This window comes from Orbicella franksi, chromosome 9 (genome assembly GCF_964199315.1).
Source record: "Orbicella franksi chromosome 9, jaOrbFran1.1, whole genome shotgun sequence".
Taxonomy (NCBI): Eukaryota; Metazoa; Cnidaria; class Anthozoa; order Scleractinia; family Merulinidae; genus Orbicella; species Orbicella franksi.
This window is the reverse complement of record NC_138153.1, coordinates 14210565-14231683: the sequence shown is the minus strand read 5'-3', so window position 1 is coordinate 14231683 and position 21119 is coordinate 14210565. Positions and strand designations below refer to the sequence as shown.

General features: G+C 39.4%; 2 protein-coding genes across 2 annotated transcripts in view; one reads left to right on the top strand and one right to left on the bottom strand.

Moving 5' to 3' along the window:
• Window positions 1-420: 420 nt before the first annotated feature.
• On the top strand, window positions 421-7868 carry LOC145496515 (EGF-like repeat and discoidin I-like domain-containing protein 3). The gene is made up of 6 exons (XM_081476208.1): window positions 421-505; window positions 1205-1411; window positions 4185-4388; window positions 5047-5225; window positions 6051-6191; window positions 7630-7868. Exons 1-6 carry the CDS (start codon window positions 442-444, stop codon window positions 7777-7779), a joined length of 945 nt encoding a protein of 314 aa, XP_081332334.1. The 5' UTR covers window positions 421-441; the 3' UTR covers window positions 7780-7868.
• Window positions 7869-8608: 740 nt separating this feature from the next.
• LOC145498495 (sushi, von Willebrand factor type A, EGF and pentraxin domain-containing protein 1-like) overlaps window positions 8609-21119 on the bottom strand; it is a 23652-nt gene continuing 11141 nt past the window's right edge. The window contains exons 6-11 of the mRNA XM_081478416.1: window positions 20880-21077; window positions 13010-13123; window positions 11640-11897; window positions 10751-10996; window positions 9753-9956; window positions 8609-9179 (exon numbers count right to left, since the gene is read on the bottom strand). Coding sequence (XP_081334542.1) covers window positions 8956-9179; window positions 9753-9956; window positions 10751-10996; window positions 11640-11897; window positions 13010-13123; window positions 20880-21077 — 1244 coding nt within the window. The 3' untranslated portion in view covers window positions 8609-8955. The remainder of the gene's footprint in view (window positions 9180-9752; window positions 9957-10750; window positions 10997-11639; window positions 11898-13009; window positions 13124-20879; window positions 21078-21119) is intronic.

The following is a 21119-nucleotide window of genomic DNA, read 5'->3' as shown; positions in this document are numbered from 1 at the left end:
ATCATGGTGAAAATTACTAGCAAAACTCACTAAAACAGTGTTTATATACAACTATTATTCAGATATTTCCACAGTGAAGTAATCTGCCCAGTCATATTATAAAACATTATTGTATCGTTGCCGTATTACTAATGAAAGTAGTCACAAAAGTAAACAACTGGATTTTTTCGAAATTAACCGATGGCTGAGTGAAGGACTGATGACATCTTTTGCACTTTTCAATGAAATTTTCTACTAACCTCAATTATATATTCTACACTTTAATATGTGTCTTTTTAATGAAAACCATTAGCTAAGCTGCTGTAATTTTTTCATATTCGTATAAACAGGTGCGTAAACCTCCACAAACGACAGTTTCCATAATTGATTCAAAAGCTAGAAAAGTTACTAATAGAGTAAAAATCACACGAAACGCACGAAACGCACTCGATTGGCCTTATAATGAAGACATTTATAATCTACTTGAGCGCGTTTTTCGTAATCTTCCTTTTCCATGCAACCCACGGTAAGTGATTGTATTACATACACCGGAAAAGTTAACGTCTTCGAACATTACATTTTCTGAAATTGTAAGAAATTCATCGCCGTAAACTATTCCAGATTTCCGTTTTTTATTCTAACGCGTTATTTCATGTTGAGATCAATTGATTTTCTTTTCGAGCCTGACAATTCTCTTTAAATGTTATCCCATTTCATCTCTTTTGTTTTTTGTTTTTTTTTTCTGATGTTGCAGTACATCGCTCCAAAACGTATTTAAATTATTCATAAAAACCTCCCGTTTAATAACTGGGACAACAATATAGTTCCAAGTTGAAAGGAAAGGAACGTTTATTTGACTCAATTGGTGTTTTTGTCACTGACAAATAATGGAAAGAAATTGAAGTTGGTCACGCAAGTACCTACGTCCTTATAAGACGAAATATTGGAAAAACGTTTGCAATCGAAGCAATAAAGAAATGTCATATTTTCATAAACATCATAGATGAGCTTCTTTAGCGCAGATTTAATACATGAAGCTTTTTCGGCACCTAACCCTCTATACGCAATACGTTTTCAACACGCGTGAACGTTTTTCAAGTACAACTGATTACCTTATCCTCTTACTCTTATTAGAAATAATTCGACATAAAAAAAAAAACATAATCTACTTTTCACCACAATCTTCAACTTTGTCAAATAGATTTTATTCGTGTTATTATTTCAGGAACATCGTGTCGGATGTTCGACCCCCCAAGGGATGGTATTTTAACCTGCGTGAAAACAAGCAAAGGGAAAGTTTGTGCCCTGGCTTGTAAAGAAGGCTTTGATTTCAGTGAGACTCCAGCCTTGTTTTATGTCTGTGATGGAAGTTGGAGTTTTGTTACCCTTGCTCCTGCAGATTTGTCTGTTAAAAGCTCTCTGGAATGTAAAGGTGAATTATACACATTTATACATTCAATCACAACTCGCATAAGAGCTGCCCCCCTCAATGGGTCTGTCAATAGGTAGCTTAAGCAAACCACGACGATGGCGGCAACGAGAACGTCACCAAACAAAAGGTTAAATGAGTAAAACAATAGCTGTGCACATGCGTTGTAAATCGTTATTCGTTTGCTTGCCGTCCTTTGCAAAACCGAAGAACGGGAAATGACCGGCGACGGCTAATTTTTCGTATTTCCATTTGGAACTGAACGCTGTCATTGCATATTTAGCCTGAGCACGTTTTTAGAGTCACTGGCGTACTGAACAGATCTAAATAATTGAGAATTTCGCTAGCGAATTGTTTAGGCGTCGCCCTCGGCGGCGCCGTTGTCGTTGCTTTAGCTCCCTATTAGATCAGGGTTTGGAACGTTCTCCCCATCTCAGGCCCCCATTTCAGACCCCCCATCTCAGACCCCCCATCTCAGACCCCCCATCTCAGGCCCCCATCTCAAGCCACCATCTCAGGCCCCCCATCTCAGACCCTCCATCTCAGACCCCCCATCTCAGGCCCCAAGCCCCCCACCTCAGACCCCCCATCTCAGACCCTCCACCTCAGACCCCACGCTTTTCTTGTGAGACTACAATATCAGGCCCCGACAATGTCAGTTATTACGTTTTTCGCGCAAGACTACAATATCAGGCCCCGAACATAACACCTACAATCTCAGACTCCACGCTTTTCGTGTAAGACTACAATATCAGGCCCCGATAATGTCAGATATTACGTTTTTCGTGCAAGACTACAATATCAGGCCCCGAACATGACACCTACAATCTCAGACCCCACGCTTTTCGTGTAAGACTACAATATCAGGCCCCGATAATGTCAGTTATTACGTTTTTCGCGCAAGACTACAATATCAGGCCCCGAACATGACACCTACAATCTCAGACCCCACGCTTTTCGTGTAAGACTACAATATCAGGCCCCGATAATGTCAGTTATTACGTTCTTCGTGCAAGACTACAATATCAGGCCCCGAACATGACACCTACGATCTCAGACCCCACGCTTTTCGTGTGAGACTACAATATCAGGCCCCGACAATGTCGGTTGTCACGTTTTTCGCGCGAGACTACAATATCAAGCCCCGAACATGACACCTACAATCTCAGACCCCACGCTTTTCGTGCGAGCTTACAATATCAGGCCCCGACAATTTCAGACCCCACGCTTTTCGCGCGAGACTACAATATCAGGCCCCGAACATGACAGCTACAATCTCAGATGTAGACCCCACGCTTTTCGTGCGCGACTACAACAATGATCAGACACCCTCGAACCTTCGCCAAAGATTCAGTTTTCGGGCAATCTCTCAGCCGCGCATATTTATGAGCCGACATAACAGCCGCCTGAAGGGGTTTATTTATTTGATTAAGGAGAGGCCAAACGTGAAACTTCATTTTAACATTTCAGTCAACGACATGTATTTACATGGAATAAATTGGTCATTTAATGGGAGTCCATACCCTCTGGTTGCAAGTACACGACTTATTTTCACCTATACGACATTGCTTAAACCGGTATTTGAAAATAGTGAAAGAGGCCTTCCAGTGCTGTCGATGAATACAACTATAAAAATTTCGGGCGTGAAATTATACAAATATCCCAATAAAGAAATGCTATAAAATCACCTTACGCTTGATCTTTATCAACGTGTTATACACTTCTCGTCGGTCTACCTTATTGCAAACTGAAAAACGAGTAATATGCGAGTGTGAGAATTGCGTGACTACATGAAGCAATCGACATGATACCAATCTGTCATCGAAGTCTGCTAATAAACAAAGGCATTTTGAGGTCAACAAAAATTTCAAGACGCTGGACGTGACTTGAAACAAAGTGATACATATAATTATCTTAGAACGTTTTGGGACGGATGCTTGCTTCAAAAACATATTTTAAAAGTATTTATAATTTATATATTTCCTAAAAAATAGTACCAGAATGCGGTAATAAGAAACGCGATGCTGTGAAGTCTATAGGCTACAAAGGAACTTGCAACAATGGCGACTTTCTCTTCCAGTGAACTTGCAGTTTGTTATTCGTAATAGCCATATTTCATAACAATTTCAGTACACTACTGAAGAATTACTGTATTACTTAGCATAACAGTTAACATAAAGTTAAACCCGACACTTAAAACAGTCAAACCCGACTGATATGATCGGGGTCGGATATGGTACGTTGGGCTCTGATATGGTAGGTCGGGGTATGTTGGGGTCTGATATGGGGGGCCTGATATGGTAGGCCACGCTCCAACCCTAATAGCCCTATTAAGCATCACGTTTTTTCGTCAACAATTGTGAGAAGCTTTATCACCTCTTTACTTTCAAATACTCGCCTTCGCCACTTAAAATAAGACCAAACAATGTTCTGCTACAATAAGTGCCTCCAATCCAAAACACGCTCACTAGCTAGAAAAGCTTTGACTGAAATCAGCCTAGGGGTTTTTATATGAAATTTCACGACAAGAGTTTTGTATTTAAAAATTTAATCTCATTCGTAGACAGAGATTCAATTTCTTTCTTTCTTTTCTTCTCTTTATTTTGTATCCCCAAATTAGTATAGTATTTTCCCAGGCTATATGTATAAAATATTGACAAGATGGTGAAGTTTCCATATCTATCTATCTAACTATCTACTTTAAAAACAACGCATTTCTTGACACAAAAACCACTGGAATTGCTGATTTTGTAAATTATAATACCCTGTATTTTAGAGCAAAGTGTTCCATCCAAGATAAAGGTTTTGGGATTGCTAAAGTATTTTTACAAGGGAGATGCATCTAACCTCGTTTCACAAGTGGAAATCAAGAAGAACTTCAGAGCTTTATTACACGAACCTTTCAGTCAACCTTCCTTTTGCAAAGAAAATTCTCTGTGTACTGACAACAACATTGAGATATTTTACGACCAGGAACATGGTAAGAATCATTCTAAGAGTATTTCTTGTGCGTAGATTTCATTGTATTGCATGTTTAAGGTGTAGTCATATTTTTCTCTCACTACACCTCCTACCTTATCCTTACTAAATTTCGGGGGAAAATTGCGAAAATCGATACTTGCGAAACAAAGAGAAAGCCGAAATTAAAAACACAAATTTTATAACATATTATGTAAGAAAACAATACATAGATTTTAAATGTTCTGGGTTACGGGCTCGTTGGAAATTGTTCACTGATTTGTACCACTCTTCCTCCGATTCGCTGTTATCTTCAGCTTGTAAATCCGCCAAAACCTCTCAATCATCACATTTTCCAATTTTAGCCTTGTTTACGAATGAACTTGCTGAATTGAAAACTGAAAAAATTCATTTTTGTGGACAAAGATTTTGCAGCAAGTGTTTACAGGTGAAATGACATTTTGAAATTTCTGAAATTTTCGCTCTTATTAACAAAGATTTTGTAGCAAGTCCATTTCATCACAAGTTTTTACCAAGTGTAATTTAAAATTTAAAAGTTGTGTGTATTTCGTTCGTTTCAGCAAACATTAATTGCGAGCGAATTGAAAGTTTGTTCTATGTTATCTTTAAAGGAAACACGCCATACTTATCAGTCCACATTTCTCATGTATATTATCTAGTTCACTGCGCATCGTATGGACAGGGAGAGCCAGTTGGAATATCTGATGGACGAATTGCAAACAGCTCATTCAATGCAAGCTCCTATTATTTTAACTATCCTCCATGGAAGGCGCGGTTGAACAGTGGTGACAACAACGCCTGGTACGGGAAGCCTTGGGACGTGAAGCCTTGGATCCAGGTACGCTCAGGCACAGAATGAAACAGATACCTTTCAAATGACTAAAGAAATTTTAAAACACTCCAGAATGCGGCCAGAGGCAGGCGAGTGTTGGTGACTAGCACGTAATTCTCCCGCGACCTCGCGCGCAAATCTTACGCATTTCTACCTCTAGCGCCTGTTACACAGGCCAACTCTCCAGTGCGTATTAAATGGTCAACTTAAACAGGACGCGTTAGTCTTATGAAAGGATGTAGATGGGATTTAGCCGATAGCTGAGAGGCCGGCGGTTTTAAGCCGATATCTGGGATCTGAGGCGTGCAAAGTTAACTGCACTGGTAGCTAAAAAATGGGCTGAAGTTTTAACTGGTAAATGAGCTAAAATTAGAATTCACCGAAAATTTAACCGGATGATAGCTGAAATTGCAACACCAACACCCAAACCCTCAGACCTTATGACGCTCTAAGGTTAACGTTCAGCATTTAATTTAATTAGTTCCGATTCACTAAGTAACATTTTTAGTCCGAATTATAAATCCTGACCCAGCCTATTTGTGATTCAACGGGAAGCAACAGCTGTTTTGCAAGATTAAAACTTGAAATTGAGCAGTTACATGAGATTCCCCGCATCGCATATTTAGCAAACCGGTTCTGCTTTTTTAGTTTTCTTGTTCTGTTCACCATGCTAGGAACGTCTCTTTCCTTTATCCCATTGGCGTTTAAAGTTCCTTTATCATGAATGCTGCAGTCATTTCCGCCATAAGAATTTTGTGACAGCTTCATATCAGCGCGTTCTTGTTTCCAGACTTCTTATTGTGTTTTATCTTTAAAAAATACTCTGTTCAGGTAGACCTTGGAACTCCCACATTGGTTATATCGGTCGCCACTCAGGGAAAGCGCTTCACGCTTTACGTAAAGACATACAAACTTGGCTCTTCAGATGATGGCAAAACCTGGACAATGTACGAGGAGAGTGGTGCAGTTAAGGTAAAGATCGGTTTCCCGCGTGACAAGACATTTAAACTGCTGGCAGTCGTTATTTTCTCTTAGGGTCACTTAGACGAGTGTTTAGCCATCGCGTACACAAAAGGGCGGTATGGCCAAGTAAAACGAAATGAGGAGAGACCGTTTCCCTTTAGGTTAAAGCCCGGTCCGGGGGATACTCCCTTATATGGGTTATATAGGTATGTGCGGCCCCAAAGGGTACGGTTTTTCAGCCGTTTTGGCCATAAATAGGAAATAGATTTTTGGGTCACGCTTGACTGAAATGAGGTATGGATAATAATATTTTGGAATGAAATGGACCGCACGTTCCCACCACAAATTTAGGAGAATATGGCCCCATATTTTAACCTCTACTTACTGGGAAAGATATCTACCCGAGCTTATCCTTAACAAACTATTAGTTATAAGTTTCCTTGGTTTTCACCCAGGTTTCGACTGCCTTACTGAAACGACTTCCAGGGGAGTCTTAATGCCTAGTAGACTGCTATGGCAGTCCGTTTTCCTCTCGAAATTCAGCAGGCATAATAAGGCGAGGCGCTTTTAGCCTCGGAGGAGGGGGGAGGGGCACTCCCAGAAAAATTGGGTGGGGGTGTGCTGCTCGCTTTTTAAAACCCTTACCCTATTTATGACCCGACCAAAAATTCAGCACCCCATTTCTGACCGTTGCTGCTGGCACAGTTGCCCTAAACATATTTTATGAAAGGCTTTTTGATAATGGTCTAGTCGATAATGATGAAAAAGTAGCTTCTTCTAAAAGACATACCCAATTCAAGACTAGAGTGAAAAATCCATACCCTATTTGAGACCAAAATGGCGAAAATCGATATCCTAATCTAGATTTATTTCAGCTTTTGGCAATCCAGGAATGTTTTGAGAGGGGCCGCAAAATCCCTGAGTAAACCAAACTACTCGTCTCATTATCGAGAGAGACCTGGCATAAAAATACTGGCAGAATTTACAAAAAGTCGATCAGCTTTTTTGGTGGGGAAGGCGTAGGTATTACATCCAGGTGAAGAATGGGGGCGGAGGATTTTATCATTTGTTTGCGTTCGAGCCTAGTGGCCCATCGGGCCGGCACTTATCTCTAGTCACTGTAGCATGAAACAACTAGGAATATTTCTACTCCCCCCTGGATGGAATACTAGTCCATCGCAGGGTTACCCCCAACATTAAGTTCACTAGTACCCATTTATACGCCTGGGTGGAGAGAGGCACTGTGAGAGTAAAATATCCTGCCCAAGAACACGACACAATGTCCCTGGCCAGGGCTCGCACCCGGACCGCTCTTTCCGAAGTCCAGCACTCCAACTATTAGGTCATCGCGCCAACCTACTTCTTAGAGGAAAACACTCGAGAACAGATTTGTGGACACCTTTACTGTAGGTGTTTCTTTACTTGTGTTTTGCGTTTCTCTTTACAGGTCTTTATGGGGAACTCAGATCCTTATTCCGCTGTTCACCGGGAGTTGCAAAACGGGGTGAAAGCAAGATTCTTTCGCATCTATCCTCAAACATGGAATCATGGAATAGTGTTGAAATTCGAGCTTTACACGTGTAAAACGTTCACCTAATTAAAAGATTCTCATTTCGATTTCAGGTGGTTGTTAAACCAACAGTGTATCAGCCAAGATTAACTGTTGAACGGAATAAACTGCCTATTGATCGTGGGTGTGTTATTCAGTTTTAATTAGCGTTGTAATAATATTCTTTTACATAAAAATGTCCTTCTGTTTTGGAGGCTGAGGCCTAACATTTTTACTGAATTCTTGATGAATTACGACTAAAATGTTTTCAAAAACGTTGATATTACAATTAATCACTCAAAATGGTAGTCAAATTGCTGATGACAATCCCGACTCTAAAAAAGTAACGAACACTAAAACGTCCAACGAGTTGTAGACTTTTCTCAATTTTGTTATGTACAGCCCACTTTCTGAAAAAGTCGTCCCTCTTTGTAACACCTGTAAGGCTTTGTAACAAAAGTAAGACGTCGAGGTTTTAAATAATTTCTGTTGCAGACCAAATCAGGGTTTTCTATAACACAAAAAGAATAGACAAAATGGTATCACCCTCACATTAAGTTTATTGAATCACTTTTCAAGCGAAAACTGGCTCCCGTTTATATTTGTTTCAGTTCAGTCTTTCTTTAAGCTAAGCTTCAACCTGCGGAAAAGCAAAGCATCGTTAATTAGTCCATGTGATTTTAAAAACAAAACACTTAAAATTAAATTTTACGTGTTCCGGCACTTTTAGCTCTTTGAAATGTAGTCAACGGATTTCGTAACGACCGATGCTTTAATGAAATAGATAAAAGGGTTGCACGAGGTCAACATCATATTTTCCGACCTGCAACAGGGTTAGATAACAAGACTACCCATGGAGGTAGGGAAACGTGGTATGATATAATTATTCAAACGGAGGATTAGGACATGCAAGGCTTTATACAGGACATCACAAAAACACTGCGCAATCTAAGTCTCTAAAAAGGGTTCGTATTCTCAATCTTTTTACTGGGAAAATCGACCTTGTTGTTTTAGATGGAAAAGAGTGACTGGGTGACAAAAGTTATCATATGCAACTAAATTTCTACTAATTTTAGGTTTCAATAATGACTAAATACATAATTACCTATTACCCCTGGAGAGACCGGATGACTGTCCTTCGTGCATTTCGGATTTTCTTTGCAAAGAAAGTGAGGAATAATGGGAGATCCGATCACAGGAGTTCTCTATTGAAGACACAGTAGGCTAGTTAAGCCGGGTATAATTACCTGTTACTCCTGGAGAGACCGTAAACTCATCCTTGTTGCATGTTGGGTACGGGCAAAAGGAGAAAGGAACCATTTGGGGCGACGTTAGCAGACCGTGGAACTGGGACTTAATAACTTCTTGAACGCTGGGATCATGTGCGTCGCCATTATAGTAGTACCAGTGAAAGTTAGCGTTTTTAATCCAAGAGGGACTGACACTGCCTGCAAAAGAAATATACCGACTACCAAATGCAGGCCTTTTTTGTGTGTGCTTTACACGAAGTTATACGCCTCCTAAGCAAACTCAGCGCTGCTTAGTTCAACAGCCACTACAAACTAGACATTTAGTGTTAGACAACTAATGTTAACGACAACTAAAAAACGTACTGGGTGGGATGGGTTGTCAACAACTAAACGCTAAATTTTTAGTTATCGACAAAAAGCACTTTCCCTTTTCGAAAAGGGAAACTGCTTTGTCGACAACTAATAGTTGTCGGCAACGACGTTTGTTAGCGTTTTTCCCGCGTTTGGGAATCATTGGTTTAGTTGCCGTATTGTGTTTTGAGCATGCGTGGTTAACGTTAGTCCCCAAGGTCTCGCTGACCTGACATGACTATGAACACTCCAATGCGTGAAATGCTTCATCGGACGCAATTAGTTGTCGATAACATTTAGTCGTCGATAACAAATAGCTATCTGCCGGTCGACAACTAATTTAATAGTCCCTTAAAAAGATTCCCTTGTGCTAAATCGCCTATAATGCATTCCATGAGTTCGATGTATCCGAGTTCTTACCAGAGCAATCAGGCCAGGGAGGTACCTGGCCGGCCCCAGGCGGCCAAATCCCCCACTCTGCACCCCAGCAGTAGTACAACAAAGGAGGATTGTAGACAAAGTCGGTTCCAGTCTTGCAGAAAACTGCACACACAGAATTATAGTCGATTGAATTGCAAACCAGGGCTCCGTTCAGCGGTGGAGTAAACATTGGGCACGTTTTCACTGTTAAAACATTGAAAACATAATGTTACGATTATCATGGCCCGTTTGCAATAATTAACATTCTATTAAGACATGGAAGCGACGACTTAGTGACAACTTATTGAAATACGCTGAAAAAGATAACATGAAAAGCACTAGTTTATTTTTTGGCTACAATCGTGGACAAAAGTCCGTAATTTAACGAATTGTATGTGTTTTACTACTGAAGTTTGAAAAAAAAGCGCTGCTTTCCTTTTGAAAACGCGTCACTGTTCCCCCTCCCCACCCAATACAATGTTGAAAATCAGAAGAAATTGCAGGTAGTAGTTTTCAACACTGTATGAGGGGTGGGGGGGTGAGGTTAAGCAGGTGAAGTTGTAATCGCTTCTCAGCGGCGTGTGAGCAAAAGCGCGAAAAGTGCAAATTTGTCCCAAGACTTTTGTCCATGATTGCAGGACCGCGAGTGAACCAAATATCACGCTCCCGAGAATACCCGCTGCTTAGCACAAGAGAATAGGTAAGTGCTCTTTATTGGGTGTCCTTTTTGCCTAGTCAGGGTAAACGACTGCTTCTCGGTCTATGAACAGGCACTGAGAACTTGGCCAGCATTCAGCCATGTTGGTCTCACGCCTGGTAATTGACCCATTTATCCCATCCTAGGGAAGAGCTGTTATATTTTACAGGAACGTTAACCGGAGTATGGCATTGGTGGCAGTGAACCCGTGAAGATAACTTACATAGTGCATGTTTGAATCCTTCACTCATACAACATTCTAGAAAGTAGATAGATGAGTCAGTAATTAAGAACGTGTTACCTTTCAATGTTATCCTAAATGAGCAGTTTCTGTACACGTTGTCCGCCATGTCGTTGAGTGTATACTGAATATGGTATGAACCTGGAACATCAAACAAGGCACCGCTCTGTCTGTTTGCGACGACCAAGGGCCAACGACCCGAGTTGTCCGAACAAATGGGCCTTTCCCAATTCACTCTCACTTGCCGTTTTAATTCTTCTCTAACTATGTCTCCTGGGCAGAAGCTGCACGATGGAGGCTCCAAATCTCAAGTGGAAAAAGAGACGTCATAAACATCCGTTCCTTAATTACACAAGAGAGACGCGTACATGTATATGTCATGTATGGCCAATCTCAGTAAAAATAACATGATTATACCCAGTACTCTCAGATACGAACGGGGGTCACTCCATTATATGGTCTATATAGAGTTGTGCGGCCACAAAGGGCATGATTTTTCAAGCGGTTTTTGTCTAAAAAAAATAGTATAGATTTTGAGCAATTTGTTCTAAAATAGGACATATTTTTCCCCTAGCATTAGGTGTTTTGGTTTACAAGGAACTACTTTTTCCGCATCAACATTGGCAAATTTAGAGTGTTTACACAAATAGCGCCGTGTACTAATTTTAGAGGCCTGAAATGGGTTATCGATCGATCTTTCGTTCAAGTCTGAAATAGAGTATATATATATATATATATATATATATATATGGAAAATAGAAAATTTTTTCTGAAATAGGATAAGGACAGGACACACACGAACAGAGTGAACTGTCCTTGGGAAAGTTAATCGTGTTGTGCCCTTTCAAAATTCAGAACTAATAATTTTGTAGCTCCATCAGAAACTGTAGTCACTCCTGCTAATGAGGCAAATATTGTAAACAAAGATTCTCCTATATGTAGTAGTTACCTCTTACTACAATGTGAAAGCTGCACGTGGCCATATTCCCGGCCTCATCAGTAGCAGTGACTTTTACGACATTACCACCAATAGGAAGCTCTTGTCCGGACTGGTTACTTGATCGTATCCGGATCACTGCATTTGGATCCACTTGCACTGAATTATCAGTCACTTGAACGCTCCATATAACTTTAGCTGTTGGCTTTCCTTTGTCAGTGCTTGTTTCTATGGTTGGTCCCGGACAACTCAGGACAGGAGGTTGAATATCTACACATCGATTTTACACAAAAAAATGTTACCAAAAAAATCAGAAGTGAGAAACTCGCGAATGAGCGATTTTTTTTTTCCGATCCCTCTCTGAAAATTTCCGAAGATTAAAACCTAATAAGTATCGAAATCTTTGAAAATGAATCCAAGTGCTCTGTTAGCAAACTCGTGAATTTTCCTGTAAACGCATGATTAGAAAACAGCGGGGAAGTTTAACATATGATCGACCAACGCTAATTTACATAATCGAATCCACCCCTACGGCACGCAATTCACGAGTTAAAAAGGAACTTAACAAGACAGTAACGGTCGTAAAGACTTACAGTTTGATATTCTGACTTGAGGCTCAATATAGAAAATAACTTAAAATTTGGATAGGTATAACCTCAAAAATTACAAAGATTTTCGGAAACGTGCAAACAATTTAACAAGTAATTTTTTTTTATGAAACAGAATTGGTGTCAAATCACTTCAACATTAGGTACAACTTGTTTTCTCTGCCCAACTGTATTTAGCCATGCATACTTCGAATGTCCGATATAGGTAGCTTTAAGTGCCAAGATTTTACCAGCTATACGTGGACGTAAATTATAATCGGTGGCCCAGTAAGGTTTTACACATTATGCTCATATTTTTCACCGTTATGCTACTGCTCGATGCTCAAAGAGGAGGCATCCCTATTATGCCTCATAATGCTTACACAAAAACGTAACATTTTCTTATTATATTCAAGCGTGAGCAATGCCTCCATGTAAGCATTCATCCATTGCTCTGGCTTGACTATCAGGAAATGGTTGTTCTATTAATGAAAAAACTCGCCTAGGTGCAGCACAAGAGGGTTGATGGTGTTGATGCTGAACCCAATTTAGAAGTTCCCTTTCATGTTGGGACCCCAAGGCCCAAACCATCAGCCAGGTTTTTTCACTATTAGTCCAGCATAGTGTTCGATTCTTTTGCCTCACTATTATGTTCAGAAAAGTGCCCTCATAATGTGTAAAACTATATAGCGGGATGACGCGTTTGTGCGAAGTAATTATCTTTCTAACAAACAAAGTAAAATATATAGTGACAGATCTAGTATAGATCTAGTATATACGAATTTAATTGCTTACCCTGGCACGGTGTACCGGAATACCCCGGAGGGCAGCTGTAAGAAACTGAAACAAGAATTGAGAAAAGGAAGAAATATTCTATAAACCCTTCTAAATTGTACATCATGTCTACTTCTCAATTCCACAATGTGCTGCCATACGTCCGGATGAGCTTGTTCGATGAGGCTGATACGACTTGTCTCAGTAGTTGCTAACCGTTTCTATCAATCACGGGCCGATTGTCGTTTGACTGAAAGTGCCCCCGCAACAGCTGTGAAAACTAGCAATTATTCCGGACGCTATAATGAGGCAAAAGACTAAGGAAATAAATATATCCAACTTTATTGCATGATTGTTTATGCTCAGGTTCATTAGCAATATTGCTCCGTCCGATCCAGCTGCAAGGTACTAAAGTTGGCTGATAATTTTATTTTTGTTACTGTTGTTGTGGAAATCATTGATTAAAATGTCCCATTAGGAACAAAACTGACAGGAAAATTCTCAAAACTCCCTTCCTCATCTGTATAATTTATTAAAGATTGTTCTGCTTTTAGGACAAATGTAAACGTTCTTTTAATCTGTAGGTTCAAGGGTGACACGGTGCCGATCATTTCTCACCTTGCGTTGTTGTGCAAATCAAAAACTTTTAAAGCAAAAATATCTGTGAATCTGAAAAATCCGGCCGTTTTAACGAAAATATACACCTTAAATCTCGTTTTCATCATATTCATAATAAAACCCGATGTTTGGGCGTAACCGATGATTCTGTGAGTATTATCCCTATCGTATCTACAAACCCAATAGATGACGATCTTGTGTGTGATATCCGTCATTTTCTTGAAAACGATGAATTTTTTTTAATTTTAAGCTTTTCTTGATGAGTTAAAATTGAATGTCAAGAACGGTAGAATGCAATAAAATTTTGTACTGCTATGAACATATTTATGCTAGTTTTATATATTTGTCACTCGTGGCGGAGAGGTGGAAACGTCGTGAATTTTTATCGTTAGTTTTTGTTTCAAAAGTAACTAATATTTTTTGCTAACATTTTAAATCTTTAAAACTTTAAGTTTCTGGGGTCGCGTAGAGAAAAACGTAAATTAAAATAAGAAAATAATGGGGTGAAATTAAGAGTAGAGAAAAAGTAACGAACACTCCACTATAATAAAAAAGGTTTAATATTGTGCAATCATATAAAAGAAGGAAACCTTTTAAGTGCTTACGTCCGATATCTTTCACACTCTAGCCAACAATGAATTCAAACTAGTTACCGTTAGTGTCAGGTGTGTCCCATTTGAACTTTGAGGGGGGGGGGGGGGCGGTGGCTGACTTTGATCAAAAAACAAATACCTTCAAGTATGCTTGCACAAAAAAATTCATACACACGACCAGTGCCGAAAAAAAGTCACGCACGTTCAGCGAGCCGAAAAAAAATGTTACATGCAGAAAAACTAATATCATGCATACATACTTCTCTAGAAAAAAAGTGAATCACGCCAGCCCACCCCACCCCACCCCTGCCTCTCAAATGTCACATGGTCCACCCCTTAGCGGATTTTATCCCATTCCCATTTAGGCATTCAATGTACACAATGTACATGGTTAAACGACAACCATTCTCTATTTTCCAATTGCCCATTATTCACTCTGTTTGCCCTCCAAATTTTGCATAAACTATTGTTGTGAAATACTCTTGGGAGGTCTGCATATTCCCAAGAGCATTTCACAACAAAAGTTTATGCAAAATTTGGGGGGCAAACAGAGTGAATTATGGGCAATTGGAAAATAGAGAATTAGCTCAGCTGCTTTAAGTCAGACAGTCAGTAAATAAAAATCGTTTTTTTCAGACAAGCATTTACATGTTACTAGCCAAAAACGTTTTTCAAAAAGCTAAGCAAAAAATGCTTCGGGCAGAATTTCTTCTGTGAGATCCGAGGAACCGCGAGACAGAAAAGACCACAGTCAGAGGAGGGATGAATCGTTTCCTACAATCCTTTGCCTCCAGTTTCACCAAAACGGTAGTTCTGTTGTGGCTAGAGGCGGATCTTTGTAAAGCAAACTCTGAAGAACATAAGTCATTCACTTGCATTTGAAATATAATAATGACACCTTTTGCGCTCTAGCCTCCAATGAAATTATTCTAGAGTTCATAGCGAGAACTCGGATTTTCTACAATTCCCAATTAGGCATTCAATACACCCAAAGAGATTCCGTGAAATTATAACCATTAGCTCAGGTGCTGTCTAGTGTCAATTCAACTACTGGCAGGTGCGTAAATAAGATTTCTTCTTTTCACATGAAAATTTACATGTACAGTGGAACCCCGCCTTACGACCACCCCGTTAATACGACCACCTCGTTATTACGGCCACTTTATTCTGGTCCGAACAAAAGCTCAGTCAGTCATTTTCTTATTTGAAGAACCCCTTTTACTTGACTCCACCCACCCCCCTCCCCCCCCCCACCACCACCACCCCCCGTTAATACAACCAATTGTTGTAGCCCATTGATGACGGGATTAACGAGGTTCCACTGTACTTCATAGAACAGCGAGAAGTATTCAATTGCGGCTCGCTAAACTGTAACTGGATACCTGTAATTGGACACCCAAGTGATGATAGACCAATTACGTAACAAGTAGGCGCGCGAAGAGAATCAATCACAATCGAGAATTTTCCTACAGATACATGAGCTTTTAGTGACGTAATACAGGTTTCGTCTTGTAAGTAATATTAATGGTTACAAACAAAAGAGATGTAACAAATTGCATTAAAGTTTCAAAAACGCTTTTCATTTTATTTTTCAATTTGTGATCGTCGCAAGGCTTAGAAGCAGCCTCGTAAGGCGTTTTGTGGAGAAATGTTTAATGCAATATTGTTTTCTTGCTTGTTTGTTTGTTGGTTGGTTGGTTGGTTGGTTGGTTGCATTGAACTCATATTGAGACATTTTAGAGCACTTTTAGTCGTGGATACGCGAAGTGTACAAACGACGAGATTATTATGGGCCAACTTTTGGTCGATAACATGGAGAGCCTGGGTACGGGTTTCTCGAAGACCTCCAATATTGAGATTGGCCACTTTGGTTCTTGTGTTTCGCTTTAGTAAATATGTAGTATTTTGCCTCGGGGTTTTGCTCACACATAGATGAAAGCTGAGAGAGGTATTTATCACTGTAGTCATGTATCAGTAGCAACAGCGCGGCCGGCGAGGTCACAGAATTGTTACAAGTGAAAGGCAAGGCCGGAAGAGAGATCGTGTTTACTAGACGCAGCTCATAACTATTTCCTTGCATGGCTTGACAATTTGATGGTTTTCCACTCGTTTTCTCTCATTCTAGAGTCCAAGGTAAGCCTAAGATAGCCTGTTTCTCTCTTGTATTTTTTTTATGTACACATTGAAATTCTGGCGGTGCTCGTTTCTTAAATGCGAAACCCGTAATTTGATTATTTTGTATTTTCAAATAAGCTTACTTCAAGCAAAAACTTCAAATTGCTTAATTGCGTACAGAGTTTCCATTTGTACATAATTTTGTTGTTCTTCACACTACATTTCTGCTGTATCCTATGCAGTTTGACCAGAGTGAACATTTTTTCATGAATTGTATACAAGTCAGCATCCACGATCGAGTAAATATGCCCTAAAATTTGAGTGATGGATATACAAATTAGCATTCAAGAGACTGTGTAGATCTGCTTTTTTGCGAGAGAGATTTGCTTTCCAGTCATGTCAAACACAGGCCATGTCAAACAGGCATAGTAGCTGGTGATGTACTTATAATTTTATTTTTGTTCTAGAAACGAGATATGTAAATAGATATAAATTGTACCTGTCAACAATCGTTTTGAATATTTCTGCATTGTTACTGAAATGAGCACAAAAAATTGCCAAGGTAGGAATAAAATTATGTCATTTCCGTTTGCAAGAAATAAAACAATTGTTATTTTTATTGTGAACATTACAATCTGCAATTCCCTATATATTTTGTATTGCATCAAGCTGAGGGGACTCCCTATAGTTGACTCAAGGTGCACGTTTTATCAGGCGGGAGTTCATTGCTAATTTATCCACGAAAAGAGAAGTAATGGGTCTACTGTAGATTTCTGAAAGGGGTTTCAAGCTTGAAGCTACATCTACATGTACGTGAACTTTTTTGGTACAAGATGTAGCAGGGGATTTCAAGGCAGAGTATCATTTCAGCCAAACTTTTTCAAGTAGCCCTTTCTAAGAAGGATGCTGAAAAGTATTTGAAATGATTCTTATAACATTTGCGGAAACACTTTTCTCTCTATTCCTATTTACCAGCTAGCTAAAATCATATTGTTCATGTTTGCATTATCTTTTATTTATTTATTCAACTTTGCCTAACTAATTAAAATACTTATATACATAAAATTTTTATTATTAGGCAGAGAGACAACTACAGCCTAGCCAATTACAGTAGGTAAAAAAGGTAGGTAAAGTCTGCATACGAGCCAAGTGGCCCATCAGGCCGGAGCTTATCCCGGTTTCTGTAGCATGAAGCAACTAGGAGTGTTTCTACTCCCCCCTGGATGGGATGCTAGTCCATCACAGGGTTACCCCCAGCATTAAGGTCGCCGGTACCCATTTATACACCTGGGTGGAGAGAGGCACTGCGAGAGTAAAGTGTCTTGCCCAAGAACACAACACAATGTCCCCGGCCAGGGCTCGAACCCGGACCGCTCGATCCGGAGATGAGCGCACTAACCATAAGGCCACCGCACCTCCCATAGCCAATTACAGTAGATCCCTCGTAATATCCGTGTCCCACTAAAGTAAAATTGTGCAAAATATTCTTGGCATTCTCAAGCTAATGGTCTTTAAATTGTGAATGTCAAAACCATGTGACATACTTTCTGCGTGATTGCAATACAGCCTTTTCATAATGCAACACTCAAATGTTAACTGAAGAAGCACCACAACCAAATTACCTTGACCCAAAATGCACTGCTGACTCACTAACATTATAAATATGATGACCAACAACTCTGACCGGATGTTAATATGAGACTGGTGATTATGGTGAACTCTCATTTAATGGCTTCCTTGTCCAACCGACTGTAGAAGTCAATTGACACTACATGTACAAGTTAATATAATAATAATTATTATTATTTTCCAATGCCAGTCGAAATTAATTAATATATTCCATTTTAAAATTTATAAGCAGTCTGTATAAACAGCCTGTAATTTGATTTTTGTTTACTTGCCTAGTCAGACTGCACATGTTCTACTTGAGCTTTCAAAAAGGCTTTCAAAAAGTTATTTCAAAAACTATCAACCATAAACTAATTATAGATCAAGTAAATGTACGCAGGTAATGTATCCACGACTTTTTCATAGTTTCCTTTGATTTTATCCATTTATGGGACAGACGGGGAGAATTAGGCAATTTTCTGGAGTATGAATTTTTTCCCACTGTAAGTTGAGCATGATTTCTTTAATTTTTGGTGAGCAATAGCTTGTGCAATATTTTTTAATACGCCAAACGCAAGACCTGATTAGTAGACAGCACTTTCCCGATTTTTCCCCCATGGTTTCCACTGAACGACTTTTTTTCATCAGATTTTGCTCTGCAGGAACCTAGTATTTGGAAATTGTCCTGGGAGGGCTTTAATTCTGTAAAGCTCTCTTGATTAAACAACGTGGAAAATAAAAGCGCTGTTCCCGAAATTCATTCATCGACGACTACTTCCAACCCGGTAAAATTACGGCCGATGCAAATTTGCTGCGATATCTTTTCTTTGTAGAGAAGAAAATTGATCATTCATTAAATCAACTAAAAGTGCAATAATAACACAAACTACATGAACAGCTCTGTTCTTCTTCGAACGGTCCAAACTTTTCCCAAACGATCCAGATCACGTAAGAAACTCCAGACTCCAGACTGCAACAGTGAGTCGGATAAATAGCCTTCCACTGCTTGTCTCTGCCTTTCTTTCAAAGACTTTGATAAAAGTTTGGATAGCCCATATTCAATTGCTTCCTAAAAATTCAGCATACATTTTCTCTGCCAGAAGTGACGTTGGTCGCGCACGTTATTATGACGTAAGGCAGTACTTGTTTTTCATTGGTTAACGTGTTTTTACGTCACCAGTGGAAAATCCTCTGGTAAATTTGGCGCGCTGCAAGTGGGAAAAGTCTTTTCCAACGGCAAAACCAACAGGCGAGGGAAGTGTTATTGGAAAGGACTTTTAGAAAGTCTAGTTTGTTTGGCGTGTGTGGAAAAGTGAAACAGTCGAAAATTTCTCCCAAGACGTGTGTCCATGATTGTAAATCATGCTTTTCGTTCAAAAAAACAACCACAACAAAGACGAAGTTGTACATGTATTACCTCGCATTAAAAGTTTATTGAAACATTCTTCAAAATTAAAACGCCCACTTTTTGTTTCCTTCAAGTTTCGCTCTAGCTTCAACCTGCCGAAAAGCAACACACAAATATTTAAGTCCATTCAAGGTAGATAGATAGACACCTTTATTTACAAGTAAAAAACTAAAGGTAAAATTTAGAATTTTCGTTAAATTTGTTCCGTGACGATTAAACCCTGTATTAGATGTCTTCACCCACATAGTATTACAATCTGCAGAGGGCATTTTTAGATAACACTGGATCACGGAAATTTCAATTAAGAGAAAAAAGTGATTTAGTTCCCAATCTTCCCGTGAGTATGACGGGAAGATTAAGAACTAAATAACTTGTTGTAAACACAAAATGGCCGTGGCATTTATCAATCTTTCCTTGGCTTCCCGAATCACCGTTTACTGTTCATACATGTTCGTGTGCCGAGAGTTGTCCAAAAGAGTGCTTGTACAAACCTTTCAAGAGGAGTCTACATGATTAAATCGGCTTCGAGGAAAACAATGGTCAGTAATACAAAGAACATCGAAGTATGTGACGGTCACGTTCGACACAGATGAGGAACGTATAAATCCACTTTTATATACAGACCTACAGTTAAATTTCCTGATCTTTAAGCGGTCGTTAGTTTTGAAAACCTAGTGGGCAGACAAATTTTATTATTATTTCAAATTAAGGGACATTTATACTTTCTATTCATGTAGTTCAGCAGTTTCAAACAGGTGCCACATTTTTAAAACGTGCCTTCAAAGTAGAGCTATTTTCGCGTTTGGTTCAAAACTCGATTTAACGGGTAGAAAATCTTTTAACGGTTGAAGGAACAACATTGAATTATAATTGCAACATGACTAAGCAAACTGCTATGATATATCTACAGTTGAAAAAAAGAATTGGGACTTTCGAGCGAATATTATTTTTTTAGAGCACCGGCAATATGTGCTATTTTTCCAGTTTCGGCGAGCATGAAACTTGTGTCGAGCGGACCGAACTTCAATCAATCCTAGAAAACTTCAATTGGAATTTTTAATGAAATAAAACTCATTTTAGTGATTGACTACATAAGGGCTTTGAAATCCCAGCTTATGAGAAAAATCGAATCTTCGAAGTAACATCAGTGGTCGGTTCTTACATAGACAGCCTCTTAAATAACCACGCATCCCTACTCAACAAACAACTTAGTCATGTAAGCTTATATTGCTGCTTCCATTTTAATGCACGCTTATTTTGAAGTGACTGTTTTGTTTATTTTTTTTTTGACTGTTTGTTTTCTTGTTCGTTTTTATGACTTTTTGTTTGTTTGTTTGTTTGTTTGCTCGTGCTTTTTCTGTCTTTTATGACCTACTTGTCAATCACAAAATCTGCAATTTAAGTGCATTTTTAAAAGAAACAAATAAGGTTACAATCTCCCGACTTCTGATTGTGCGCCCCGACAGGAATCACATTGGTTAATTTTCTGATAACAGAGTTCACTATGCATGATGGTACTATGTTAAGGGCTATGGGAGTCATAATGGTGTATCGTACATACCCACACAGCTTGTGGGGTTTCCAGACCAGGACTTATCAAGCTGACAAACACGTTCCTTGGAACCCTTCAAACTGTATCCGGCCTGGCAAGTAAAGGTACAACGAGTATTGTATTGAAGGGATGGGGACGTGCAAACGCCAGAGGGAGGGTCTGCAAATGCCACGGACAGAGCAGGGCACCTGGTGACTGTGGGATTTCAAGTGAAAAACACAAACATGTGATCTTGTA